The 24,479-nt window shown below is 42.2% G+C and overlaps 3 protein-coding genes and 1 pseudogene across 11 annotated transcripts in view; 1 reads left to right on the top strand and 3 right to left on the bottom strand.

The window, feature by feature from the left end:
* The window catches only part of LOC126399665 (PDZ domain-containing protein 7-like), a 17,683-nt gene extending 12,564 nt beyond the window's left edge, over positions 1 to 5,119 (bottom strand). Inside the window, exons 1-7 of the mRNA XM_050059812.1 lie at positions 4,968 to 5,119; positions 4,243 to 4,336; positions 3,924 to 4,158; positions 2,190 to 2,327; positions 1,925 to 2,099; positions 1,665 to 1,841; positions 1,429 to 1,576 (exon numbers count right to left, since the gene is read on the bottom strand). Coding sequence (XP_049915769.1) covers positions 1,429 to 1,576; positions 1,665 to 1,841; positions 1,925 to 2,099; positions 2,190 to 2,327; positions 3,924 to 4,095 — 810 coding nt within the window. The 5' untranslated portion in view covers positions 4,096 to 4,158; positions 4,243 to 4,336; positions 4,968 to 5,119. The remainder of the gene's footprint in view (positions 1 to 1,428; positions 1,577 to 1,664; positions 1,842 to 1,924; positions 2,100 to 2,189; positions 2,328 to 3,923; positions 4,159 to 4,242; positions 4,337 to 4,967) is intronic.
* A 3,201-nt stretch (positions 5,120 to 8,320) lies between these two features.
* Positions 8,321 to 12,396, bottom strand: LOC126400115 (peroxiredoxin-like 2A; annotated as a pseudogene).
* Positions 12,397 to 12,789: 393 nt separating this feature from the next.
* dydc2 (DPY30 domain containing 2) lies at positions 12,790 to 19,374 on the bottom strand. Of its 9 annotated transcripts, none has more exons than XM_050059846.1 (9): positions 19,151 to 19,374; positions 18,723 to 18,877; positions 17,105 to 17,227; positions 16,485 to 16,646; positions 15,662 to 16,270; positions 15,336 to 15,488; positions 14,911 to 15,051; positions 14,537 to 14,698; positions 12,790 to 12,888 (listed from the first exon to the last, which is right to left on the bottom strand). In XM_050059846.1, exons 2-9 carry the CDS (start codon positions 18,867 to 18,869, stop codon positions 12,859 to 12,861), a joined length of 1,527 nt encoding a protein of 508 aa, XP_049915803.1. In that variant the 5' UTR covers positions 18,870 to 18,877; positions 19,151 to 19,374; the 3' UTR covers positions 12,790 to 12,858. The 9 variants fall into 9 exon arrangements, with proteins under 9 accessions (XP_049915803.1, XP_049915805.1, XP_049915804.1 ...); XM_050059848.1 differs by lacking the exon at positions 19,151 to 19,374 and adding an exon at positions 18,954 to 19,144 and having other exon boundaries at positions 18,723 to 18,897; XM_050059847.1 differs by lacking the exon at positions 19,151 to 19,374 and adding an exon at positions 18,954 to 19,144.
* A 3,102-nt stretch (positions 19,375 to 22,476) lies between these two features.
* scn4aa (sodium channel, voltage-gated, type IV, alpha, a) overlaps positions 22,477 to 24,479 on the top strand; it is a 44,100-nt gene continuing 42,097 nt past the window's right edge. Inside the window, exon 1 of the mRNA XM_050059845.1 lies at positions 22,477 to 22,808. The gene's annotated coding sequence lies outside the window, so the exon portion shown is untranslated. The remainder of the gene's footprint in view (positions 22,809 to 24,479) is intronic.

The raw sequence follows: 24,479 nt of genomic DNA, 5'->3' as shown, positions 1-24,479 counted from the left end.
GTTGCTATAGCGCCCCCCTTTGGCCAATTGATGTAATATTGCTTCATTCGCATCCTCCCATGACCCTCTACCACTGTGCCAAATTTCACATGGATCGACCAAGTCAGTGAGGAGAAAAACGTGGAACAGAAACAAAAAAAAAGCAGATTCTCTTGAAGTTAAAAATTTGTTCTCAATCTGAAATACATCTTAATATTGTGGACCAATATGACAGACTAGACTACATACATTTTGGACTGACCTTTTTATGGTTTTAACAAAAGTTTTAGGAGTCCAGGTAAAAATGGATCCTTTTATATCATCTGAACGACTCCAAATGAACTCCTCACAGTCAGAAATATTAGCCTGTACTTCCCTTTTGGCGAGACGTCGCATTTTAGAGATCTCCTAAACCCCCATCTATATCGCTGTGGGATAACAATGTCATGTCGTTTCTTGAATTTGAGAAAGTAAGTTAACAGTGAAAGGCTCACTGATAAGTTTACTTGGAAATGTAATTCTTTTATGAAGTACTTTAATTTCTTAACAACCCTGTCCCCTTGCCGTTATGATGTAGCGCCATTTCTCCTGGGCGAGGATGTGGAGGAGGGAGATTAGCCGGCAGAGTGTTGTGTGGCTCGGTTTGAGCCACTTTAACCCTTTCTCCACCAAATTAAATAAAAAAAAATTTGTGGTCTTCACTGATCTTGCTGGCAAGCTTTTCATCCTCCACAGTCGACCTCATGTTGAAAGCGTATGACTCCAGGCTGTTCTTAGCAGACACTTTGTCACGCTGGACGTCATCTTCAGCCTTGTACTTCTCAGCTTCCTGGACCATGCGTTCAATGTCCTCCTTACTGAGACGACCCTTGTCATTGGTGATGGTGATCTTGTTCTCCTTGCCAGTGTTCTTGTCTACAGCAGAGACATTCATGATACCATTGGCATCAATATCAAATGTCACCTCAATCTGGGGAACACCACGGGGAGCAGGAGGGAGAGTGTCACTGCATCACGCCAGCAAAGGGGCTAACATTAGAGCGTCCACCTGGGAGTTGTATTTCTATCACTGACGATCGAAGTTGATCATAACTGAGGCCGATAAACACCTGTGACTACTGCAGAGTCATTTGTCCCGGGAGTGAATCCAAATTGTAACCTTCTCCTTTAAATACAAAAGCCAGGTGTTAGTGGGTTTTTGTCGAGTGGGAAAGGGGCGTTTGTTTTCCATTTACAGAGCCAGGACTGTGTCTAAGCACCAGATTTCTATTGGCTTACAATTGTAGACTGCTCATTTACGAAGATGTTGTTCTTCAAAATATTTGGAAAATTACTTCTTTCTGGACTTTGACAGTTCCATGGTTATATCCATGCTGTCTGCTAAGAATTCATAATCATGCTGCAGTGGACATAGAAGGTCAAATGCTGTGCGTCACCGCCCGTTCTCACCTTGATGGTCAACATGACATGCGTGTGGCTCTTCAGCACCTCCACAGCATTACTGTGGCTGATGTCCTCAAAGCTCACGCCATTGGCCGCCAGAATCTGGTCCCCCATCTTTATTCCATTCTGCTCAGCCAGACCACCAGGATCCAGTCTGAAACACCGGCACAGGAAATTATTTAATTAATAAATGTTTATAGAGACATGATATACAAAAACAAGTGAGTGATGGAGGAACGTACTTGGAGACGTAGATGCCCAAACCAAACTCCTTCCCCCCTCGGATGTTGAAGCCGAGGCAGTAGTCGTCTGAGGTGGTGTAAAGGTGGACGATCCTTTGGAGGGCGCTTCCTGAGCTGGCATCCGAAGGTGTCCGTCCGCTCTCCTCCACCACCATACGTCTGTGTATCAAGTCCACCCTGGAAGATTTTCCACAGCCAGTCAGAATCTCATATTTATGTATAAAACTGAGATAAAATCAAGAGGAGCAGTTCATCATCACCAGGTAGTCTTCTCCTTGGAGTAGCGGATGCCGGGCACTTTGCCCACACGTCTCACCACCATCCTCAGCCTGTTGTTGCCCGTCAGCACCTTCACCGCGCTGCTCATCGTGATGCTCTCCAGGCTGATGCCATTCACCTCCACCAGTTTGTCTCCTACAAGCAGACCTGCCTCCTCTGTGAACACACACACACACACAGACAGAAGTGTGAAAATACACCCAAACACTGTAACAAGAGCAACATGAGTACGTTACGTTAGTTTACCTGCTGTGCTGTTGTCCTCCACCTTACTGACAAAGATGCTGAGGCCGTGCTCTGAGCCTCCTCGCACGCTGAAGCCGAGCTTGCCGTCCACACTCTTATCCACTGTGATCGTGTGGAGGTCCTCGCTGTCATCTCCGCCTAAAGGAAATCACATGGATGCTGTGTTAATATGTAAATGAGACGTTAATGGTCACAAATCTTGGGGGAAATTCCTGTTCCATATTAATACTGTAGAAATCAGGCTTGTTTCTGACTCTATGTACCGAATGATAGAGAGAGATACTGAAGAGTCTTCGGACATCCTCTGATCCATTCTAAATCGACCACAAGTGGATAACAAACGTGTAAAGTTTGTAAAAAACACACTTTTTAAGTACAGTGAATTTCTGGCACAGAGCTTTTATTTTGGAGTGCTGTTTCCCACTGTAGAGTGAGTGACTAATGGACAGCTACTTGACAAAGACAGCAAACTAGCTCGATGACATGACCAAATGCAAGTATGACACTGAATATATTAAACCGCGTGGACCTTGAACTAATGCCATCCATCCATCCATTTTCATCCGCTTATCCAGGGCTGGATCGGGGGGGCGGCAGGCCAAGCAAAGCACCCCAGACGTCCCTCTCCCCAGCAACACTTTCCAGCTCCTCCTGGGGGACCCCAAGGCGTTCCCAGGCCAGACGAGATATGTAATCCCTCCAACATGTTCTGGGTCTGCCCCGGGGCCTCCTACTAGTGGGACGTGCTTGGAACACCTCTAACAGGAGGCGCCCAGGAGGATCCTGATCAGATGCCCTAGCCACCTCAACTGACCCCTTTCGACACGAAGTAGCAGCGGCTCTACTCCAAGCTTCCTCCGGATGTCCAAGCTCCTCACCCTATCTCTAAGGCTGAGCCCAGACACCCCACAGAGAAACTCATTTCCACCGCTTGTATCCGCAATCTCATTCTTTCGGTCACTACCCAGAGTTCATGTCCATAGGTGAGGGTTGGGACGTAGATGGACCAGTCAGTCGAAAGCTTTGCTTTCTGGCTCAGCTCCCTCTTCACCACGATGGACCGGCGCAGCGCCCGCATCACTGCAGAAGCCGCACCGACCCGTCGATCCATCTCACGCTCCATTCTACCCTCACTCTTGAACAAGATCCCAAGATACTTGAACTCCCTCGCTTGAGGCAGTAACTGTCCCCCAACCCGGAGAGGGCAAACCACCGTTTTCCGACAGAGGACCATGGCCTCAGACTTGGAGGTGCTGATTCTCATCCCAACTGCTTCACACTCAGCTGCAAAACACTCCAGTGCATGCTGTAGGTCACGGTGTGATGGAGCAAACAAAACCACATCATCTGTGAAAAGCAGGGATGCAATTCTGAGGTCCCCAAACCTGACCGTTTCCTCCCCCCGGCTGCGCCTCGAGATCCTGATCCCTTGTCAACAATCCTTGAACTAATGACGAAGGAGAAATCTGGACCCCGTGGATGGACCAGTTGGGAACCACTGTTTTAAATGATTATTGTGAAACAAAAATGTTGAGATCAGGTGGGTATAATGCAAGTGTAAGATACTGAATACACCCTGATAAGTAAGTCTAGACTTAACAGTATCCAAATCTAATCCAGCCTAAATTTCTCTAAGAAATACCCACAGTTTTTCTTATAAACCAGTGTTCTGTCTTCAGCAGTTTGCAGGTTGTCATGTGCACTACACAAACAGCCAGGCTGTCTACCTCTTACCATCCACAGGAGAGTTGATGAGGATGACCCGGCCCATGGGCGAGGAGGATCGGATTCCACGCCGCCGCTGCTCCTTCTTCCGTAAGAGGTTGCGTGTAGCCGTGTGTGACCCGTGGGTCCCATGGGTCCCAGGGGTCTTCTCCCTGCGGGACGGGTCTGACGAGTGAGCCATGGAGGCTGGCGGGGTCCCCTTTCACACACACTCCACCGGTGGCTCAGCTCCGAGTGGAGGAGCCTGCAGCAGAGGGAAGGAGATCCTCAGGTGAGCTGGCTGTGTCTAGCACATTTGGATACATGATGGCCAAATAATCCAACTCACCGATGCAGTTTGCTGCGTGACATGATAGCTGACTCTTCCTGGAGTCACACTTTGGTCCATTCCTGCCCATGTTGCATGTCTCACCTGTCTGAGTCTCACAGAAGTATCAACAAGTGAAGCACACACATTAAATACAAGGTGTCTGCAGGTGTCAGTTACATTTAATGCTTTTTAAGACCTGTTCATAGAAGTTAAGACCTCACACATTCAAATGTAAGACTGCTTAATGGCCTAATTGTTGTAACATTAAATTTAAGACCTTGCAAGTCTTGTTAAGGACCTGGAGACACCTTGAAATATCTAGTCTTTGCAAGTCACATTACACTACAGACATGAGACAAACAAATATCCTGCATTTGTCTGCAGGTGAGTTCAGAAACAGGATTTAATGGGTTTATTTAGCTCAGACCTGACCCACTTAAGAGTCACGATGTCACATGGTGCTGCTGCCATGGTTACATGTCACTAAACTTAACCCGTGATAACAGTGAGCCCTCATGTCGTCACCCCGGGGTTTCCCCACAGGCTCACGGTGCTTCAGCACCCCGGACAGCGGCGCTAATAAAGCGTGCAAAGCTGCGTCACAGCGGCGACATTTAAAGTGTCACCATCGATACAAAGAGAGGTTTAATTAAGTTTATATACGACTTCACTTTACTGCGCAACTTCAGCACTTATTCCGCTAAAGTATCTGAAACAAATGTAGACAAACAAAATATACTTACCAAACATGTCAGTCTGAGAACACAGCAGACACCAAGGCAGCTCCTCTCATGTATTCAGCTTCAATAACACCAAACAGACACTAACAGGAACAGTGTCCTGACAGGAGGCGGCAGCAAGTGTCCTTGTATCCTCTAATTTCATCCCATGCTCTGTACATAAATTAAAGTCAGCTGGTTAACCTGCCTGAGTCCATGTTGTGTAAATGATCCAGCTCACCTGGCTGGGACATCTCTGCGACTGTAACAAGGCCCGCCCCTCGGCCATGCTGATTGGCTGCATTGTAGTTAATTCAGAGTATTTGATTGGACAACTTATATGCCAATCAACTGACAGTCTGACCTTTATGTACGTGTAAGTGCACACAAATGCATCTTACATGCATTAAATCTACTCTGATAAAGCATTTATCATATTAAATGTACACGTTTAATTGGAATTTTGTGTTTGAATTGGTTTTCAGTGGAAGTCCTGCCTCTGTAGTTGTCTACACAGACTCTAGTGAATACACCAACATTAAAGGGTAAGTTAGATATTTTTCATTTCCCCTCTTTTCCCATGTTTTTGTATCTAAGTGACTAATGGGAGCAACAGTTTTTGAAACTGGTCTAGTATTGAGCGAGATTCAGCAGCTGCAAAACAGGCTGCAACGTAAACACTCGGGGCATTTGTTCACCATCATTTTATGTCCAATAAATGTGCTTGTTTTGTCACTGACAGGCTCAGATTGTTGTTTTAAAGGGATAGTGCACCCAAAAATGAAAATTCAGCCATTATTTACTCGCCCATATGCCGAGGGAAGCTCAGGTGAAGTTTTAGAGTCCTCACAACACTTGCGGAGATCCCAGGGGAGAGGGGGTAGCAAAACAACTCCACCTAATGGAGGCTGATGGTGCCCCAGATTCAAACGTCCAAAAACACATAATTGAAACCACAAAATATCTCCATACTGCTCGTCCGTAGTGATCCAAGTGTCCTGAAGCCCCGACATAAAAAGTTGTTTGGAAAAACGTCATTTAAACTGTTGTCTCATTGTAGCCTGTAGCTCTGACTGCCTCTCTGTGCACCGTGCTCACATGTGTGCGCTTGCTCGAGACCGTGAGACATGGGCACCGCATTCATGTGTGTTCACGTGCTTTCGTAAGCCTCCATTAGGTGGAGTTGTGCTGCTACCCCCTCTCCCCTTGGATCTCTGCGAGTGATGTGAGGACTCTAAAACTTCACCAGAGCCTCCATCGGCATGAGGGTGAGTAGATAATGGCTGAATTTTCATTTTTGGGTGCACTATCCCTTTAAGTGTCTGACAACATTATGGAAATGATCCCTTCAGAGATAGATGTAACCCAGGTGACAAATTCTCTCTGTCTCTCTCTCTGCCTCTCTATGCCTGAAGACGGCATGTTTCACAAGAGCTACAGGAGCCCTCTACCGCGGCCGAAACAAGAAGAGCGAGAAGAGCGAGTCGTGTTAGTTTAAACCCAGGACTGGCCAGATTATTGATTTCCCCCCTGATGGCGAGCTAAGAAAAGGAGCCTGTCTTGAACCTACTGCCAGACCAATTGTTGGAGAGTCGCACCCCTCCTGCCAGGCCGGTAGGGGGCTCTCTGTAGCCCGAGGAAAAAAACTCACACCCCACTCACTTTGCCCACTGCCCTTGCCAACACACATTTTCCCCCACAACTTGTCCCATCACTACTTTTCCCCCTGGACTCAAGTCAAACCCAGACGTGGGTTTCCCCAATGAACTGTGGGTGGGCTATTGGGTCTATTGCTGTTATTGTGTTGATTCAATATTGAAGTTTTTGAACTTTCATGATTTATCTTTTTTGGTTTTGTATATAATAGTGAATTGAAAGTATTTTTCTAGATTCTGAGTGGCCACTCTGAGTATTCATAGCATATGTAGGTTTTTCACTGTAAATATTTTTTCACTGCATTACTGTATGTCATTCACTGTCCTTCAAAAAAAAAAAAATTATCTCATCTAATCAGCAACCTCAGTCTCTTGTCCACTCCCTCCATGAGCGCAATCTAGACTTCTGAACTAGCCCTAGAATAATAACTGTGTCATATACTGTATAAACATAACTGAGAATTAATAAACAATAAATATAAAATATATATATATTTATATTATAAATATTAATAATTAATATTAATATTTGACACAGTTGCTACATAAAGCTTTTTGTTAAAGAGTAAGATGCTTTTTAACCAGAAACAGCCCCGAAATCGCCATCGCTAAATCCACCAGACTCCATTTAAATAAAGAATCATTTCAGCTTGTATAGAGGCAGCAAATTTTCACATCTAACTGGGTGAATTAAGAATTTATTTCCACCAAACCAAAGTGGTGATTGTTGGAACAGTGGAAAGACAAGTAACAACATCTTCTGTAAGTTTAATTTTGTTTCTGTTGACTCTGAGTGAAGGGTGTTTTACAATGATAAAATTAACGCTTATCTAAATGGAGTTTGGTGAGTGTAGCAATCGCAAATTTGGGGCTGTTTCTGATTCAACAAAAAGGATTTTACTCTTTAACAAAAGGATCTATCTCTGTGGGGATCATTTCCATGACATTTTTAGACCCTTAGAAAAACAACTGGAGCCTGTCAGTGGCAAAACAAGCACTTTAAGTGGATGTACATTGACAGTGAACAAATACAGGTGCATCTCAAAAAATCTGAAGATCATGGAAAAGTTTCTTAATTTAATTTAAAAATGAAACGTTCATATATTCTAGATTCATTACACAAAAAGAGAAATATTACAATCTTTTTTTTGTTTTAATTTTGATGATTACAACTTTCAGCTCATGAAAATCAAAAATCCAGTATCTCAAAAATATTAGGATATTACTGAAGACCAATACAAAAAAGGATTTATAATACAGCAATGTCGACCCTCTGAAAAGTATATTCAGCCCCTTTTGCATGAATTAGTGCAGCAATGCGGCACAGCATGGACGAGATCAGCCTGTGGCACTGCTGAGGTGTTATAGAAGCCCAGGTTGCTTTGATAGCAGCCTTCAGCTCATATGCACTGTTGGGTCTGGTGTCTCATCTCATTTCCATTTAAAAAACTTTTATTAATTTTCTTTGCAGCCTCCAGGACAGAAGAGCATCTTTGTCTCCACATTTCTTCTCCCTCTGCTCCAGCAGTACATGCTGAGTGAGACCGGAGACATCAATAAACACTGAATGTGCAGGAAGCTCGAGCAGGAGACCAGACTGATCTTACATGGTGATGTTGGCTCGGAAAACTCTCCCATCCTGGATGTCAGATGGCTTTATCTCAGGAAGTCGAACATCTGAATAACTTTTTCTAAGCTGTGGGTAATAATAAAAACAAACTGTAGAGCACAAAGCCGTGTTTTATTAGTCAAAGGTCAGAGTTTCTTGGCTCCCAAGATAGCACATCAGTATCACAGAGTAATACAGGAAACTGAGTGTGAGATATCAGGTCTGCTCCCTCCCAAGAGTTTAAAGACAGACTATCATTAACACACTCAGAGCCTCAAACTACGCAGTTACACCTCAGAATTCATCTTGGTGCCCCCCACTGAGACCAGTACACCAACAAACTCACACACCTAATGTGCACTTTACAAAGATTCTTTTCTCGACAACTTCAGCATTAATATGATCATTCGTAGAGCCGGATGTCATTTATACTGTTCTAAACTCTCTGTGTTTTACAGATATGAGATTCATATCAACGTATTATTTTCTCTCTAAAGGCAGAGGCTCTTGTGATATTCTTCTGGCAGCTCGGATAACATCTTCAGTGTTGACTTTATCTCCAAATTCAATCTCTCTGTGCTCAAGCAGTATGCCCTGTGGGAGAATAAAAACATGATGCATTATGCAGTTATAAGTGTTCCTGGTTCAGTCCTCTTTGACATGATTCGTAAGGCCACACATGCATTTGACCGTAGAGGTTTTACCTGCTGTCCTCGTCCGATGACAAAGACTCCACCGAGGACGAAGCCCTCTCCCAAAACGTTCCCCATGAAGCCATTCCTAAAGGCCCTCAGGCCGTTCATCCACACCCCAACACGCAGGAACCCAAGCAGACCCATCTTCCGCTCACGGGGCCCATAAAAATGCTTCTGCAATCCAAGCACACAAATAGGAAGCCTTGAATTAATTCATGCGGAGCTAAACGGATTTTCCACAGATCCTGAATGACTCTTATTAAAGGAAAAACCTCAGCATCAGGAGGGCACAACAGACCACACAAAACACTGATTCATGACAGAAAAAAAACTCCACCTTTTCATCCAAGAATATTTCCCCCTTGAAGTACGGTCTGAAGTTCTGGACCTCGGTGCCGACGTCCTCCTTCACCACCGCGTACAGAGGGACCCCGAGCTCATCCAGCTCAGGCTTCAGAGAGGACAGCTCTGCAGCCTCCTGCAGACAGTGAGCATATAAAACTGTCAGGTGAGCAGAAACAGTGTGTATGCACTAAAAATACAAAGGCACCGCATGCACTAACTAGTAAAAGATTTAAAGCCAAACTCATGCTATGCAGCAAGGACTTTTTTTTAAACCCACAGCAGTTAAACTAAAGTGGAGATCCCAACGTTTCCAAAGATACCAAATTTGCCAAGATGACTTTTGGGTAAATGTTTATAAAATTATGTAGAAGACATGAATATTTTAATGTGACTGAGTTAAGGATTTGAATATGTCACTCTGTGTAAATGTACAATAGCTTCAAAGCAGAATATCTGACAGACATTTAGGAATAAGAGGACTTTACTAGCTACTTAAGTAAAAAATAAAAAGGGTGTTGCGCACCCCCAGAAATCCTTCATAGTGGTGGCACACCAAAACCAAAAATTATTATTATTTTACGGTTAATATTACTTTTTATCTGATGTGCACAGACTAATACCAGCCCAGTTAACATTTTGAGTTCTACAACAATCCTCTTTTAAAGTGTCATGTATCGACATGTTCTTCAAATAGGCTGGTTGTCCTTAAAAAGACAAATATACAGCTTTAATTTAAGGGAGTACACCGATTGTAAGGAACCAAACATTTACTGGGAACAAGCTTTCTCAACTTCAGCAGAAACCCGTGGGTACTTCGAGGCCATTTGCATTCAGATATCTTGTGGTGAGAGTTCAAGGGGACCTCTTTGAAAATGGCCATGCCGATTTTTCCCTCGCCAAAATTTAGCCTTAATTTGGAGCGTTATTTAACCCTCTTCCCAGCAAGCTATACTGATATGGTTGGTACCAATGGATGCCGTAGGTTGTCCAGTTTCACAAGTTATCACCACCTTTGCAGTAGCTTAAAAATGTGCATGCCACAGCCTCTTATAAACAGTATTGTTGGTCTCTAATTACTTTTAATTGTTTTGGAGGTCATGGCCCTCTCTGCCTCATGGTGCGTTCATTTTGTACTCAGAGGTCGGAAATTCCCAGTCGGAAGTTTAAACTGGAACGCACCCTGAGATCGGATTTCCAACTCGGAAACTCAGAGCAACCGCATCAACCCCGACTTATGAATTCAAGATGGCTGCCGGTCACATACATACATTCAGTGAATGTAGAGTCTGTAGGCAAACCCCGGAGAGATCTTGCCTCCGGAAGAAGAGCGGAAGAGCCCTGGTTTCCGGTTGTAGGCTGTTTGTAGTCCACGTGATATTGACCAATCACGTTTGAGCCAGCTGCAGTTGTTGCCAGGTTAAACGGTCCGTGCGGTGAACTAACGAGGCGGAACATAATTGGCGTCACTGCAAACTCCAAATCCATCGCAATGGTTCAGCATATTTACTTATATATAAACAGAAGTCGGAAACGGAAATTCGCCTCCTCCGCCCAAATCAAACCGGAATGCCAAAAAATCGGGGGTCTGCCCCGGAAGTCAGACGCAGAATACAGCCGATGGGTTCCGAGAATGACTCGGAGGTGACGCCACTTTCGACTTCCGATATCCGAGTACAAAACGAGTGCACAATCAGCCTTGGGGGTGCCACTATGAAGACAATGGGTGTTTCTCAAAGTCAAGGAAGGATCCTTAAATGGCTGAATATTAAGGATGCTACATCATCAAATCCCATCATCAAGTCTACCTGTTCTTTATAGTATAATCAAGAGTCCTAAAAGTCATGTGACTCTGAAAATACTGGTTACGTTTGTTCAAATTATACAACATCATTAGAGAGTGACACAATTATCACAGTAATCTGAAACCCCCTCAGTCCCCAGAGGATTAATGACGCACACCTGGAGACTCATTAGTCTGCTCAAATGTATGTTTACAGAGTCTTTCCAAGGAGGTATTTTTACCTTGCCTCTGTTGGACCCTTCCTTGGAAGGACCTGTCTTACAAACAAAGGATCCTTGAATTTGAGAAACATCCAATGACTTGTTTCGTTTTAAAATCCGTACACTGATTACCTGCTTGTGCATTAATCACTCTGTGGCTCAGCACCCAAATATATCTCTGACATGCTTGTGACATATGAACCTTTGAGGACCCTGAGGATATCTGGGGTCAGCCTACTGACAGTCCCAGGAGTCAGAACAAAACATGGTGAAGCAGCGTTTTGTCATCATGCAGCACAAAACTGGAATAACCTCCCAGATGACGTTGATGTTTTAAATAATCTTTTTATCTTTGCACCTCTTGTCTGCACTTTTGCTATTTTTAATTAATTTTAAATAATTGTACCTTCTTTCTTCACTCTTTTATTGCACTGTTTTAACTTTTATTGCTCTGTAAAGCACTTTGATTTACCCTGGTGTATGAAATGTGCCATACAAATAAAGCTGCCTTGCCTTGTTTCATAAAGACATTCAGCCACACAGTGATGCGCTGACATATTACCTCTCTGCACAAAAATCATCCAGGTCTCCGCACTGCCATGATGACAGCCCCAGACCTCTCCCACAGAGCTTTTGCTTTTATGATCCTTGTTTCTGGGTGAAGAAATGAGGTGAGAGGGTTTATGAGTTGAGCAACAGAATAAATGCAGAACACATTCCAGCAAAAACAAAAGCTCCTTTGAACACACCCATGCTTAGTTCACCACTGATAAAAGAACCTACTCTCACAGAACTTCTTTGGTGGATGAAACACATTGGAACTCACCTCCCTTCAGAGTTTGGAGTTCAGTCTCCTCCAAATGTTTGAGGGTTGCCTTCAGCGGTGGAGTGAGGAACATGTCGGTGAAATAGTTCATAACACCAGTGATGAGGCCGCCGACTGCAGCCGCAGCGTTGGTTATAAGTCCCAGTGCCATTTCTCTTCTGTGTCTGTTTTGATTCAGTGCATCTTGGTTTCAACATGCCCTCTCTGTCTGCAACGCGCGGATATAAGCGCATTTAAATTCCATCTGAAGTTAACCCTCCCAGTGTCTCTCAGACCCAGCCTACTGTTGGACCGAGGCACTGGTCTGATGATTAAAGCAGCTGTGTTTGATCAGTGACGCCGTCATCGAGTCTGCGGCAGATACTGGAAAATTAAATACGCAACAGTCATAATGCACAAGCGGTGACCCTTCTCCTGCAGTTCAAAGGTCACTGAAATCTGCTCCGTCATGCGGCTAAATATCACACATGGCTGCAGAAATGTGCACGCTTGCATAATAAAAGCACAGTGTTGCAATCGGTTACATTATTTCCAAAAGCAGGGGGGTTTATTCAACTGCGTACAACTGGCAGGAAATAAGTCACATGAACCATTACCACAGCCTGCACAGTTTCACCTCTTGCCTGCTCTGGTGGAGATTAATCATAAAGAAACACGTCACAGTTTAGGCACAGAAATACTGAAATAAACCAAATGCAAAAATAAAAATATTGGTGCGATTTATTAAATGTTTATTTTTGCATATTAGTATTTGCACATCAAACAACATGAAGATATGAAATTATCATGTGTGGCCTTCTCCTTCCTCTTCCTCCTGAAAAGCAGCACAACACTTATTAAGAATTAATTCATCAGTGAAAATTAATATAAAGCCTCTAGGGCAATTTAATCTGCTCCTAAATATCATATTTTTTTATTCTTGTACACAACTAATTCTCTATATGTTCTGCTCGGAATAAATGTGTTTTATTCAGTATAAATAAGATGTGGTTAGAATTAACATATTCATTTTCTGCACCTTTTATTGCAGTGTTGAATGAGGTTGAATTTATTGTATGTCGGTTGTTTATGCGATATTAAACTTTTCCTGTGATGTGATTTGCTGTTGGGCGAAACCTCGCGAGAAGTGTGGTTCAACCTTAGGCTAGCAGCAGTTACAGAGAAGCTAGCAGGAGAAAGAAAGAAATGTTGTAATAATAAGACATATCTCGGTGTTTATTCTGTTTGAACGTTATAGTGCTGTATAAACTATAATGTGTTAATACTCCAGACCAGTGAAAAGCTTTGAGTAGTTCAGTAAATATCGACGCAGTAGCTGAAATTGTGTGATTAGCTTCTTTAGCTAATTAACGTTAGCTTAGCTGCCCGGTAGAGACGTTTGAACTGCCCAGGTAGGCACAGGCTACATCCTGGAAACTTCCTGTCGGTTGCTTGGAGGAGGTCCAACATTAGCCTCTGTGGCTTTAACTCTCCTGTTGTAAGTACACAACTTTTAATAAATTGATAAACGCTTTGTTAGGTATTACACTGTAGACATTTTCATTGCTTTTCTGTTGTTAGGACAACAGCTTTGTGTTTACTTAATGTCAGCTACTGCATTAAAGGTCCAGTGTGTAAGGTTAAACGTTGAGGGAATTTAGTGGAATCTAGCGGTGAGGATTGTGAATTACAACCAGCTGAAACCAGTTATCATTCCCACAGTGTTCATTGTTAAAAGGATAGTGCACCCTAATATGAAAATTCAGCCATTATCTACTCACTCATATGCCGATGGAGGCTCAGGTGAAGTTTTAGAGTCCTCACAACACTAGCGGAGATACCGGGGGAGTGGGTAGCAACACAACTCCACCTAATGGAGGCTTATGGTGCCCCAGATTCAAACGTCCAAAAACACATAAGTGAAACCACAAAATATCTCCATACTGCTCGTCTGTAGTGATCCAAGTGTCCTGAAGCCCCAACATAAAAAGTTGTTTGGAAAAACGCCATTTGAACTCTGTTTTACCGTCACTGTAGCCTGTTTTTGGACGTTTGAATCTGGGCCGCCGTAAGCCTCCATTAGGTGGAGTTGTGTTGCTACCCCCTCTCCCCCTTCATCTCCACAAGTGTTGTGAGGACTCTAAAACTTCACATGAGCCTCCATCGGCATATGGGTGAGAAGATAATGGGTGAATTTTCATTTTTGGGTGCACTATCCCTTTAAGTCACAAAAATAAGGGATGGAGTAGTTAATAGACTCACATTTTAAACTACAATCTAAAAGAAAACAGGAATAAGGGTGTAACTTAACTAAACTAGGGAATTAAGTTTATGAATTTAGGGTGCCACCTATTGGAAATGGTATAGAAAGTGCTACAAATAAAAATGCCAACTATATGAAATGTGTGTACATTTATTTGGGATTTTTTCACAGTTACATAGTATAAATTATTTCAGTATAACTTGTTGTCTGGTTAACCCACAAGCTCTGCCTTGTCCTGGACGTCCTCCGTGTCAGGAGAGTTTTCAGGCTCCTCTTGTAAAGTCACGAGCATCTCACTCGACACTGTCCCCTCTGCTGTTACGTCACTGTCAGCTGGAGCCGAGCCATCAGTGGTCTCATTTGTGCGTTGCCCGTCTGCCTCCTGGGATGAGGTGATGAGAACAGCTCTGGTTAAACATTAAACAAATTTGCTTTTGTATCACTTGATTCTATCACAGTCTGGCTGTCTGTCCACTGCTGCTCGAAAAATCACGCTCTCAATCTCAACACTGCTGCCTCCTTCTGGATATGTTTTCCTTTTTTGTGTGTCAGAATTTTTCAAGGGAGAAGAAATATTCTTTAGAAATTAGCCACCTTGTCCTGGTTCTGAAGAGGCGGAGAACCAGACTTCTGTGGCTCCTGCTCAGTTTCTTCAGTAGAAAATGTCTCCTCTGGTTTCAGACCTTTACCCTGTGGTGCCGACTCCAACTTACCAGTTTCATCTTCATCAACCTGCTGGTGAAATGGTGTGATGCAAACAGTTAGTAGATCTGTCTTTTGTCAGCCTGACCTCTGTCTGTATCCTCTTCACCTGAACACCTGTGTACATGCAGCATCTTCTTACTCTCCTCAACTCTTCTGTCGTCATCTGGCCTGTGATGTTTAAACTATCTTCAGCTGACTTTGCCTCACATCGTCTCTACATCATCTTCCCTTGCTCTTTATCCTGCATCTCTAGCATCCTCCATCTGTATACAAGGCGACTTAAGACCTCATGCACATAACCTGTATTTAATCACCTTCTCTGTGTCTTGAAGATCAGGGGAACGAGGGCTTTGTTTGTCTTGTTGCTCTTCAGTTTTGTCTGTCTGTAAGTTGTCAGGATCTTGACTGGGAGTCGAGTGGAACGGTTCAGTCTGCTCAGTCTCAGCTGTGTCAGCCTCATCAACCACCTGCAGAGCAGTTGTGAGACAGATTAATGTAAATTTAGCACCACAGTTAAAAGTAAGCAGATGTTTTGCCATCTGCTCTCACAGTGTTTAACATTAGCTACTTTTTCATTTGTTGCGTATCATGGTACTAAAATGGTATTGATGTAATTTGGCCACGAAAAGTGTCTCATCACCTTCTCATCTTGGTCAGCGTCTTTCTCTTCTATTTGATTTGTGTTTGCCATTTTCTCTTCTACATGATTATCACTGGGCTCCATCTCTGTTTTCTCTTCTACTTGATTGCTTGTCTGCTCAGCCTCCATTTTGTTTTCTTCCTGATCGGTCCTCAACTCAGCCTCTGTTTTCCCCATGTCTTGATTGCTCCTTGACTCAGCCTCTGTTTTCTCTACGTCTTGATTGATCCTCGGCTCAGCCTCTGTTTTCTCCACTTCTTGATCCGTCCTCGGCTCAGCCTCTGTTTTCTCCACCTCTTGATCCGTCCTCGGCTCAGCCTCTGTTTTCTCCAATTCTTGATCCGTCCTCGGCTCAGCCTCTGTTTTCTCCACTTCTTGATCGGTCCTCAACTCAGCCTCCGTTTTCTCTTCTTGATCGCCCCTCAGCTCAGCCTCCGTTTTCTCTTCTTTTTGATCGGTCCTCAGCTCCACTTCGTCTTTTCCAACAGGCCTATCTGTAGTCTCCTCCTTGACCTCAGTGCTGACGACCTTGGAGACAGAAGAGGTGCTGGCCTCCAAAGGTTTTCTCTCGGTGGACTCTGGACTGGTTACATTCTCTGTGACCTTCACCTGGCAGACACACCATGTCCTTTAAACCATTGTGAAATCATCTGATGACTTAATCCACACCACACAAGGAGAATGTATTTGAAGGATCAAAGAACTGCGCCCCACCACCAAAAAAAGCTCAGCAACCAAAAACCAAACCAAAGAACTGACTGCAAAGGATGAAGGAGGCACCACCACCAGAAGCACACAGATTTGAGATCTACTTTTTTATCACCTCCGGTTCAGCGACACTTTCCTGAGCTTCAGTTTGGTGTTCGTCTGTGTCCTGCTGCTTTTCTTTATCAGGGGTGTTTGGTTTCTCCTCTGTCTCTGGTTTGTTGTCGTCAGCAGCCCCTGGTGTGGCTGACACGGGTGCAGCATCCTTCTCAGAGATCTGCTGATGTGGTGATGTTGATATTCTCTTGAAGGATTTTGCTCAAAATGTCATGTTAAGTGTTGGAACATATGTAAGTAGAGTACATCACAGAGATTACTTTTCTCTCTAGCTCTGGCTCTTTGCTTAAAATTAACTTCACAAAAATAGGGCTGCACGATACGCAAAAAAGAATTACTGTGATTATTTTTGACAAATATTGTGTTTGCAATATGAGTTGCAATTTTAGTGTGAATTTTAATTCTTGAATTTCATTTTAACAGAAATAAAGAAATGCTAGTTTGATCAATATCAGAAAATTATCAAACGTGACTTATTAACAAAACAAAGGCGACCTCTGGCAGAACAAGAAAACTATCAGAAGGAGGTTTTAGAAGAACAAAGGTAAATGTAGTTTCAGTAACATTAACTCTTTGTAATCAGGCTCAAAGTTAAAACATTGACTTTGTCACACAACCTACTTTTTTAGACTCTTCCAAGGCCTCACTGATCTTTCGCTCCTCCTCTCTCAGCTTCTCCTGGTGCGACGCCTCTTCTCTGGCTTTCGCCTGCTCCTGCTGCAAGAGCGCCAAATTGGCCTTTTTCTGCAAATAAAAAAGTTGTGCAAACATCGAGGCCTGTGGTTCAGAAAAGAGACCATACCACACCTTTTTAGCATTCTTGATACCTGTAGTTTTACAAACATAGTGACACATTTAAGCCTTGTTAAGAGTTTGACCTGCTGACCTTTCATTTATCATGAGCCATAGACCTCCAGACATGCAGGGCTCTGTTAGTTTGTGAATGTAAGCTAAAGGTAAAAGGTGACTGGGTGTTTGTTGTCACAGCCCCTATGAGCTTTATAGTGCTCAGCCTGGGGAGCTTAGACTGTCTAAGTCTGTGTCATCCTTTGCTGCAGCTCTCTAAAGCTATTTGAAGATCAGGGCTTTGAGGCAGTAGTAGAGGAAGTAGCTTTAGCATTAGCAGGTTTATAGCTAGCAGCACTTCATTCATAAAATAACTTATGATTAGGGAAATTATTTTTCTATCTTGTAGCTAGTGGTACGATAAATATTCAGGTCCTTTACTTGAGTAAAAGTTGCAATACTGCAGTATAATGTAAACATAGTCATTTACAAATAAAAGTGTTGCATTCAAACTTGTCTGAAGTGAAAATACATTTGTATTATCAAGGAAATTAGCCTGAGAGGATGCAGAGTTGTCTTGTGCTCTATTATTAATCTAAAATATTGATTATAGTGGCTGTGATTTACTGAAATACCTTTGCAGGCAGAATTACCCGTTAGTATACCAATATGTTTAATGGACCAGTACTATAGATTTTAATAATGAACCTAAAGTCAGCATTTTAATGTTGGAGCTAACAGAGGTAGAGCTAATTTTATGTACATGATATGATAACCAACTTTTATATCATGTTATACCTTGAAACCAGTATATCCTTGCAACCTCAATTGTGCATCATTTTATTTCCAACAAGTCTTATCTGTTGTATTATTATTGTTTTTATCTTTTAAATTTTTTCTTGTATTATTTCGACTACCTGACTTTTTTAGCCTCATTACAGTCGTGGAATGTTTTAATCCCAGTTCAACATTGTAACTGTGTTTTGAAAAGTGCTGTATTAATAAAGTTTAGCATCATATTTCGTATTGTTGGTATATGTATTTAGTGTTTTAATCTGCTCTAATCATTTGCTTTCAAATGTAGTGGAGTAAAGGTAGCAGAAAATAAGTACTCAAAGAAAGTACAAGTATCTTAGACTTGTACTCAAGTACAGTGCCTGGTGTACTTTGTTACTATTAATTTGTATGTTATCATATGTATAACTATAGTTCCACACAGACCTTTGAAATCTACCAAGTTAAAAGTAAAGTAAAAGTACATTATTTGTCCCAGAAAATGTGGAGTAGAAATATTAAGTAGCAGAGAATTTGGAATACTTAAAGTAAAAGTACCTCATCACTGCACTCAAGTAGAGTACTTGAGTAGATTTGAGTCTTGCAGCACACTGCAGCATATACAGACTTTATTGTGTAATGTGTCCCCCTGCTGACAGAAAGCAGAACAGCAGCTTACCTCTGTCTCGTACTTAACGTTTGAGTTGTACTTGTAGAGCCAGTGGGCGAGATACAGGATGGGGTTCACAGGACGCTGCTCGGCCACCTCAGCGAGTCCGTCTGCCAGACACTTCCCCAGATGTCTCTTTATATACTCAGAGTCCATGTTACTACCTGCGTGAATATGCGAAACACTGCTTAAATTTACTTTATGAATGATAAACTGATAACACTAAACAGTGTTACCTACCTCGTCAGTTAGGGTCGGTTAACAAAATGTTACCCAGAAAACTAAAGTTAACTTCCTGTTTGCCGTTAATATTCAGCTGTACAGTACAAATTTGTATTTTTTACTGTGTATTCTGTCTATCGTACGTTGAATGTAACAACCCGTTTCCCAATTTAGCAACCAGAGAAGCGTAACTTAACTATAACGGCAAAACAAACCTTTTTCACGGAGCGTCCGGATGTAGCTGTTGTGTCTCCATGGTAACGGTGTCACGCTATTATTGCCCCCTCAATCTTTAATACTGGTTCCTACTGTTATATCACAAGCTAAATGTAACCACTAATACAGCTAATTTAGCTACCAAACAAAAGGTGAGGACATCACCAAATTAAACCTTAACGGGGCGTCCGGGTGTAGCGGTTATGTCTCCATGGCAACGGTGTAACGCTATTAATGTCCCCCTCTATAAAGTGGTTCCTACTGTTATGTCGCATGTTAAAAATGTAAATACAAATTTAATCAAGTTAGCAACCAAACAAGTGTGAGGACGTCACCAAAACGTTCCATGTTTCCATGGCAACGGTGTCACGCCATTAATGCTTCCCTCAATACTTTGAAAGTGGTTCCTACTATCAGTGATAGTACTGCGACTACTACTACTATTGTATCACGACTATGATCACCAATGATAATATTAAACACAGCAGTTGCAGTTAGACTTGTCTGGTAATCTTATATTGACTAGTTTAACTCAACTTTATTGATCATCCACAGGGAAATTGAGGTGTCACTAACCTATATACACAGAATACAATTTGCATGTGAATACATAGCCTATATATTTATGTATATAATATAATCCAAACAGAATTAAGCACAAGTGATATTTAAAAAAAACAAAAAAAACATGCAAAAATAGCACTCAGACGGAAAACTGAGTTTATTTTTCAGTTAATAAAAAGCAGATTTGGAGACATTATGTGGAGTAAAAGTTAAATCTGAACTGTAATTAATCAGATTAAATCAAACTTTATTTACAAAGCACCTTTCATTCAATCATGCAGCCCAAAGTTCTTCACAGAGCAGGAGTCCAACAGCACAGAGGAAGTAACAAGTGAACAGCTAGACAATACAACAATAAAAGATAAAGTATTTTAAATAAATAACATTTTAAAGAACAAATTAATTTAAAAAAAAGTAGAAAATGCCAAAGGTGAGACTTAAAAACAGGGGCAGAAAAAGACGAGGCACCATTACGTAAAAGCCAAGCGAAAAAGACAAGTCTTAAGGTTTCTTTTAAACATGTCCACTGAGGTGGAGTTTCTCAGATGTTCAGATAGACTGTTCCATAGAGCTGGGCCGCAGTGGATCCCCATGAGCATGCCAGCAGTCGAGGATCTAATGGGACCTACGAGGTACATATCTAAAAAGCATGTCTGAGAGAGAGGCTGGTGCCAGGTCATTTGATATAATAATCCTTAACTTTGTCACAGCTCTCAGAGGAGAGAAGAGACTAAATGCATTTATGTTTTAGGCTGTAGAAGGACTTGGTTCTTAATATTACTGAATAGAAATTTCAGCCAGTCACTAATTTTTTTGAAAGTGAAATATGTCTACTTATTATAGCTGTTTTATTTTTTGATAATGTGACCAATCTGATTGCATGAACACATTGAACAGATGTCCCAGAATTTACCTTTCCAGGCCACCACATGCACTGTATATTTAACTTTACAGCACAGCATAAATTTATGTCCACTGTATCAGAAGCAGCACTTTATTCAAATAAAGACAAGAAGTTTGTGCTCTAGAAAAGGACCAGCACTCAGTGAATAACCTCCTAAGCCCTATGATAAGCTATTATGGTGAGGCTTACCTATACAGACCAATGAGCAGTGATAACTAACATGTCTTTGGGGTCATCGGGTGGGAACCTCCTTTCGGCTAGACAGTGATCTCTGGCGTCCCAGAGACACTCCCCTAATGCCAGCTCTCACTGCTCCCTGCACCAACCCAACAAAATCTAACAAATCAGTTACAGGCAGAGTTAAACCAATGTCACCAAGGGCATTTCCAGCACTACAGTAACCCAGACTGAGACTTGCATGAGTAGACTATGGAACATTTTTCTTCCTATCTGTTTATTATATTTGATAGCAACAAAGCTTAAGCCAAACTTCTTCAATATTTAAAATCATTTTATTTGCACCCTGTCCTGAAACTGGGGCAGTTTGCTCACAGCGGGGAGGGGAGAAGGTGGGAAAATCTGCAGCAGGCTCCATTTCCAAGAAACAGATGACACCCAGTTAACATTTGTAATCACAGATATCATTTTCCTTGTATAATCATACTACACACCTTTCAGCCAAATATAGCCTTCACGTCGACAGGAGGACTCGCCCAATCAGACTGTGTGCAGGCCTCTCCCTCTGACTGCATATATAAAGGTTACTTGATCAAATAAAATCAAACATCTGCATAGTCTGACCTTTAATAGCTTCAATCCAACATCTTTAAATGGATTGTTTCTGTTATTTGTGAGCCAGAACGTCAAATATTGGTCCTTAAGGCGTTTTTTGCAGCTGTGAGCATGTCAACTAACTGTTTCATTAGTCAGAGGAGGGTGCAAGTACTAATATTTTACTATTGTGTCCACACATCTTTCAAGATACATTTTTTTCCTACTATCCAGAAGAAATCAAAAGATATAAAGGTTTAAGTTTTATACAATTGTTTGTTTGAATAAAAGGACTAAAACGTCATTATGCTGCCCCCTGGTGGTTTTTATCGGCAACAGACTTTAGTTTCTAATATTGTGCTTTTATGACTTGTTTCTTTAATAATTATTTGTGCAAATAATTTTGTTGTCGATCTGTTTGTGCTGTAAAGCTGTTCATATAGACTCGTTTGTCACAAAGCATCAAACACACAAGGAACTTTTCATAATTCAACATGTCCTGACAGAGAGAAAGGATGTCATCCTTCACCTCACGTCACTCCACTTCTCACAGCAACAGCAACAAATTCATCACCTAGAAAACCATGGAGACTTTGTCAACCCTCACTTTTCAAAAACGTTAAAACCAGCTAATGTTGCTCACTATTTTTGTCAGTATTGGCAATACTGAATTGCAAAATCACAAAAGTCTCCTGTATAAATGGCAAGTGTTGGGCACTTGGGCTATTTAATTGCACAAATTATAATATTCAACATGACATATATTTAATAAAACATGCAGGCCAGTGAATTAGTTATGAATAAAGAATGTGATAAAACGTTGGCTTCATTATAACAATAACAGAATTAATACATTGTGTACGGAGTCTGCCAAGTCCAAAAAGGTCTTTATTTAAAAACTTGTGCGCACAAGAAATTAAAAAAAAAATATTTTGAGACCATAGGGGTTCCGTAGTTTTGTAATATGTGATAACAAATGATTTCTGGAGCAGATCAGCTGGATACAAAAACGTCATGATGAGAGGAGTTTGCAGAGATCCGGTTGCTGCAGCAGGATCATCCCGGACGTTTCATGTGCGCTGCGGTTACTTCACTTCAGCTCGATCACCGTTTGGCTTCACTTCACTACAAACTTGTAAAAGCGCCTGGCCGACGGAAATGCGCGCAGGAGCCACCAGCTGTGTGGGAACGGGGAAGCGGTTCCGGTGCTGAAGTGTCAAAGGTCTGATCTGATCCTACCTGGAGCGACTCTCCGGTTTCACTGCGGGACGCCACTGCGTCAGCAACAGCTGTCCTGCAGCCACGCACCGGCTGCCAGAAGGGGAGAATTACGTCCTCGGTGGAAGGCTTCGCGGAAGACTTGATTTTTTTTTTCAAGTTTGTTGGATTCTGTGGGAATATTTGCTTTACCGTGCAAGGTAACCCAGCACCTACAGGAGCCTACAGGACTCCCGCATGAAGCTCAGATCATAAAAGTTTCCTGTCAGGCTCCAGACTCAAAGGTTTTGCTTTGACTTGATTCTTTACGTTTTGCTGCTATTTTATGTCATAACTGGCTGTGAGTTTGACACCTCTTACCTTTGTGGTGGATGAAGGCATCTTCCCGATTTTAAGGTTATAGTTTAGCTATTTGGTGTAGGGTGTTAATTTCTCCTCCTTATTTGGACTGTGGTGAAACTTGAACGCTTTTCTATCGAGTAACGCAGATTCACTCGGCTGCTGTTTGATAAGGAGCATTTTAAAGGTATGAAAAGTGTGTTTGCAAACTAAATGAAGCGAGGCCTGCTCAAAATAATCAGCTGCTCTGCCGAAGAAATTAAATGCAAAGATGCGTTTTGATATGTGCGCTTTTGTTCTAATAATAAACAGACCTGTAACTGAGCTTCGGACAGATTTGGATTTGGTAGATTTACGGCTCCTCAGCATTATATGTGCGTGTGAGCAACGTGTTTGTGTTGTGAAGTTGCACATGTAGCATGGAAGTAGTGTTTTACTACTCTATTATGCTACAGTATGTACAGTATGAGAGGGAAAACTGCGCATGAGCATCATAACAGGGCTTCACCTGCCAGGTGAATAATCTCCCTGGAGCCACATGGCTGCAATGTCCAGTGTGGACACTTTGCAGCCGTCTCAATCCCCACTATGCCTCCTCCCACGAGGACAACGTTTTATTTTTAGCTCATGTCTTCATGGCAGATGGGCAAGATACTGTGATGCTGTGGATGCTCATACCCCACCATTTCTCTGCCGTTAATCCATGTAGCCCAAATCAGAGGTGTGGGACTACAGACAGCCTGGCTCCATGCAGGCAAGGCAGATCTTTTGGACACTGCAGATTTTAACAGGATGGGTTTTTACAGTGGAGCCCCAGGAGTTGTGGATGGGGTTCATCAGGTGGTGTTTGTTGAGTTCTTAGAGTGAGTTTTGTGTTTTCACATTGCATCATTTCTCTTAAATATGTTTGTATTCTCCTCTGACAGCCTTACTTGTGTCATCACATGTGTGACAGGTGGTATAAAATATGGATTTCTGTAGCTTTCAACATGCAAAATCGTGTGAAGATGTGTCAGTGGTCTTCCTCTGCCTGAGTCTGTTTGTGTGCCTCGCATCACATGTTCTTGGACGCAGAAGGTGTCGGTTTTGAGTTTCTTTCACCAAGTGAGCCCATGTGACTGCTTGGCCAGGCCTCTTGTATTTTCCAGAGTATTCAAAAGGTGAAATAAGGTTAAAGATCAGTTAAACTTTTTTTTTCCCTCCTAAAATCTCATTTGTTCATTTCCCCCATTTTGATTATTGTGTTCAACGTACAGTTTTGTTTCTTTCCCCAGCTCAAAATTATGTGACACATTATGTTGAAGTTCTGTTTTAGCTATATGGTTCGAACATGAACAGCTCCTTCGTGGACGTTCGTGTTTTTTAAGGACTGGATTGGCATTATGAATATGATAATAGGTCCCTCAGGTCCCTCACAAGCTGGATGGAATATTCTCCATATCATTTTCACATGTAATCTACTCAGATTTCTGTGCAGCCAGTGCAAAGGCCAAATGGGTCAGTTCAAAGCAGCACAAATCTGTTTAGAGAGC

Source organism: Epinephelus moara, chromosome 13, assembly GCF_006386435.1.
Source record: "Epinephelus moara isolate mb chromosome 13, YSFRI_EMoa_1.0, whole genome shotgun sequence".
Lineage (NCBI taxonomy): Eukaryota > Metazoa > Chordata > Actinopteri > Perciformes > Serranidae > Epinephelus > Epinephelus moara.
The sequence above is the reverse complement of the archived record's forward strand: the minus strand, read 5'-3'. Positions and strand labels throughout refer to the sequence as shown.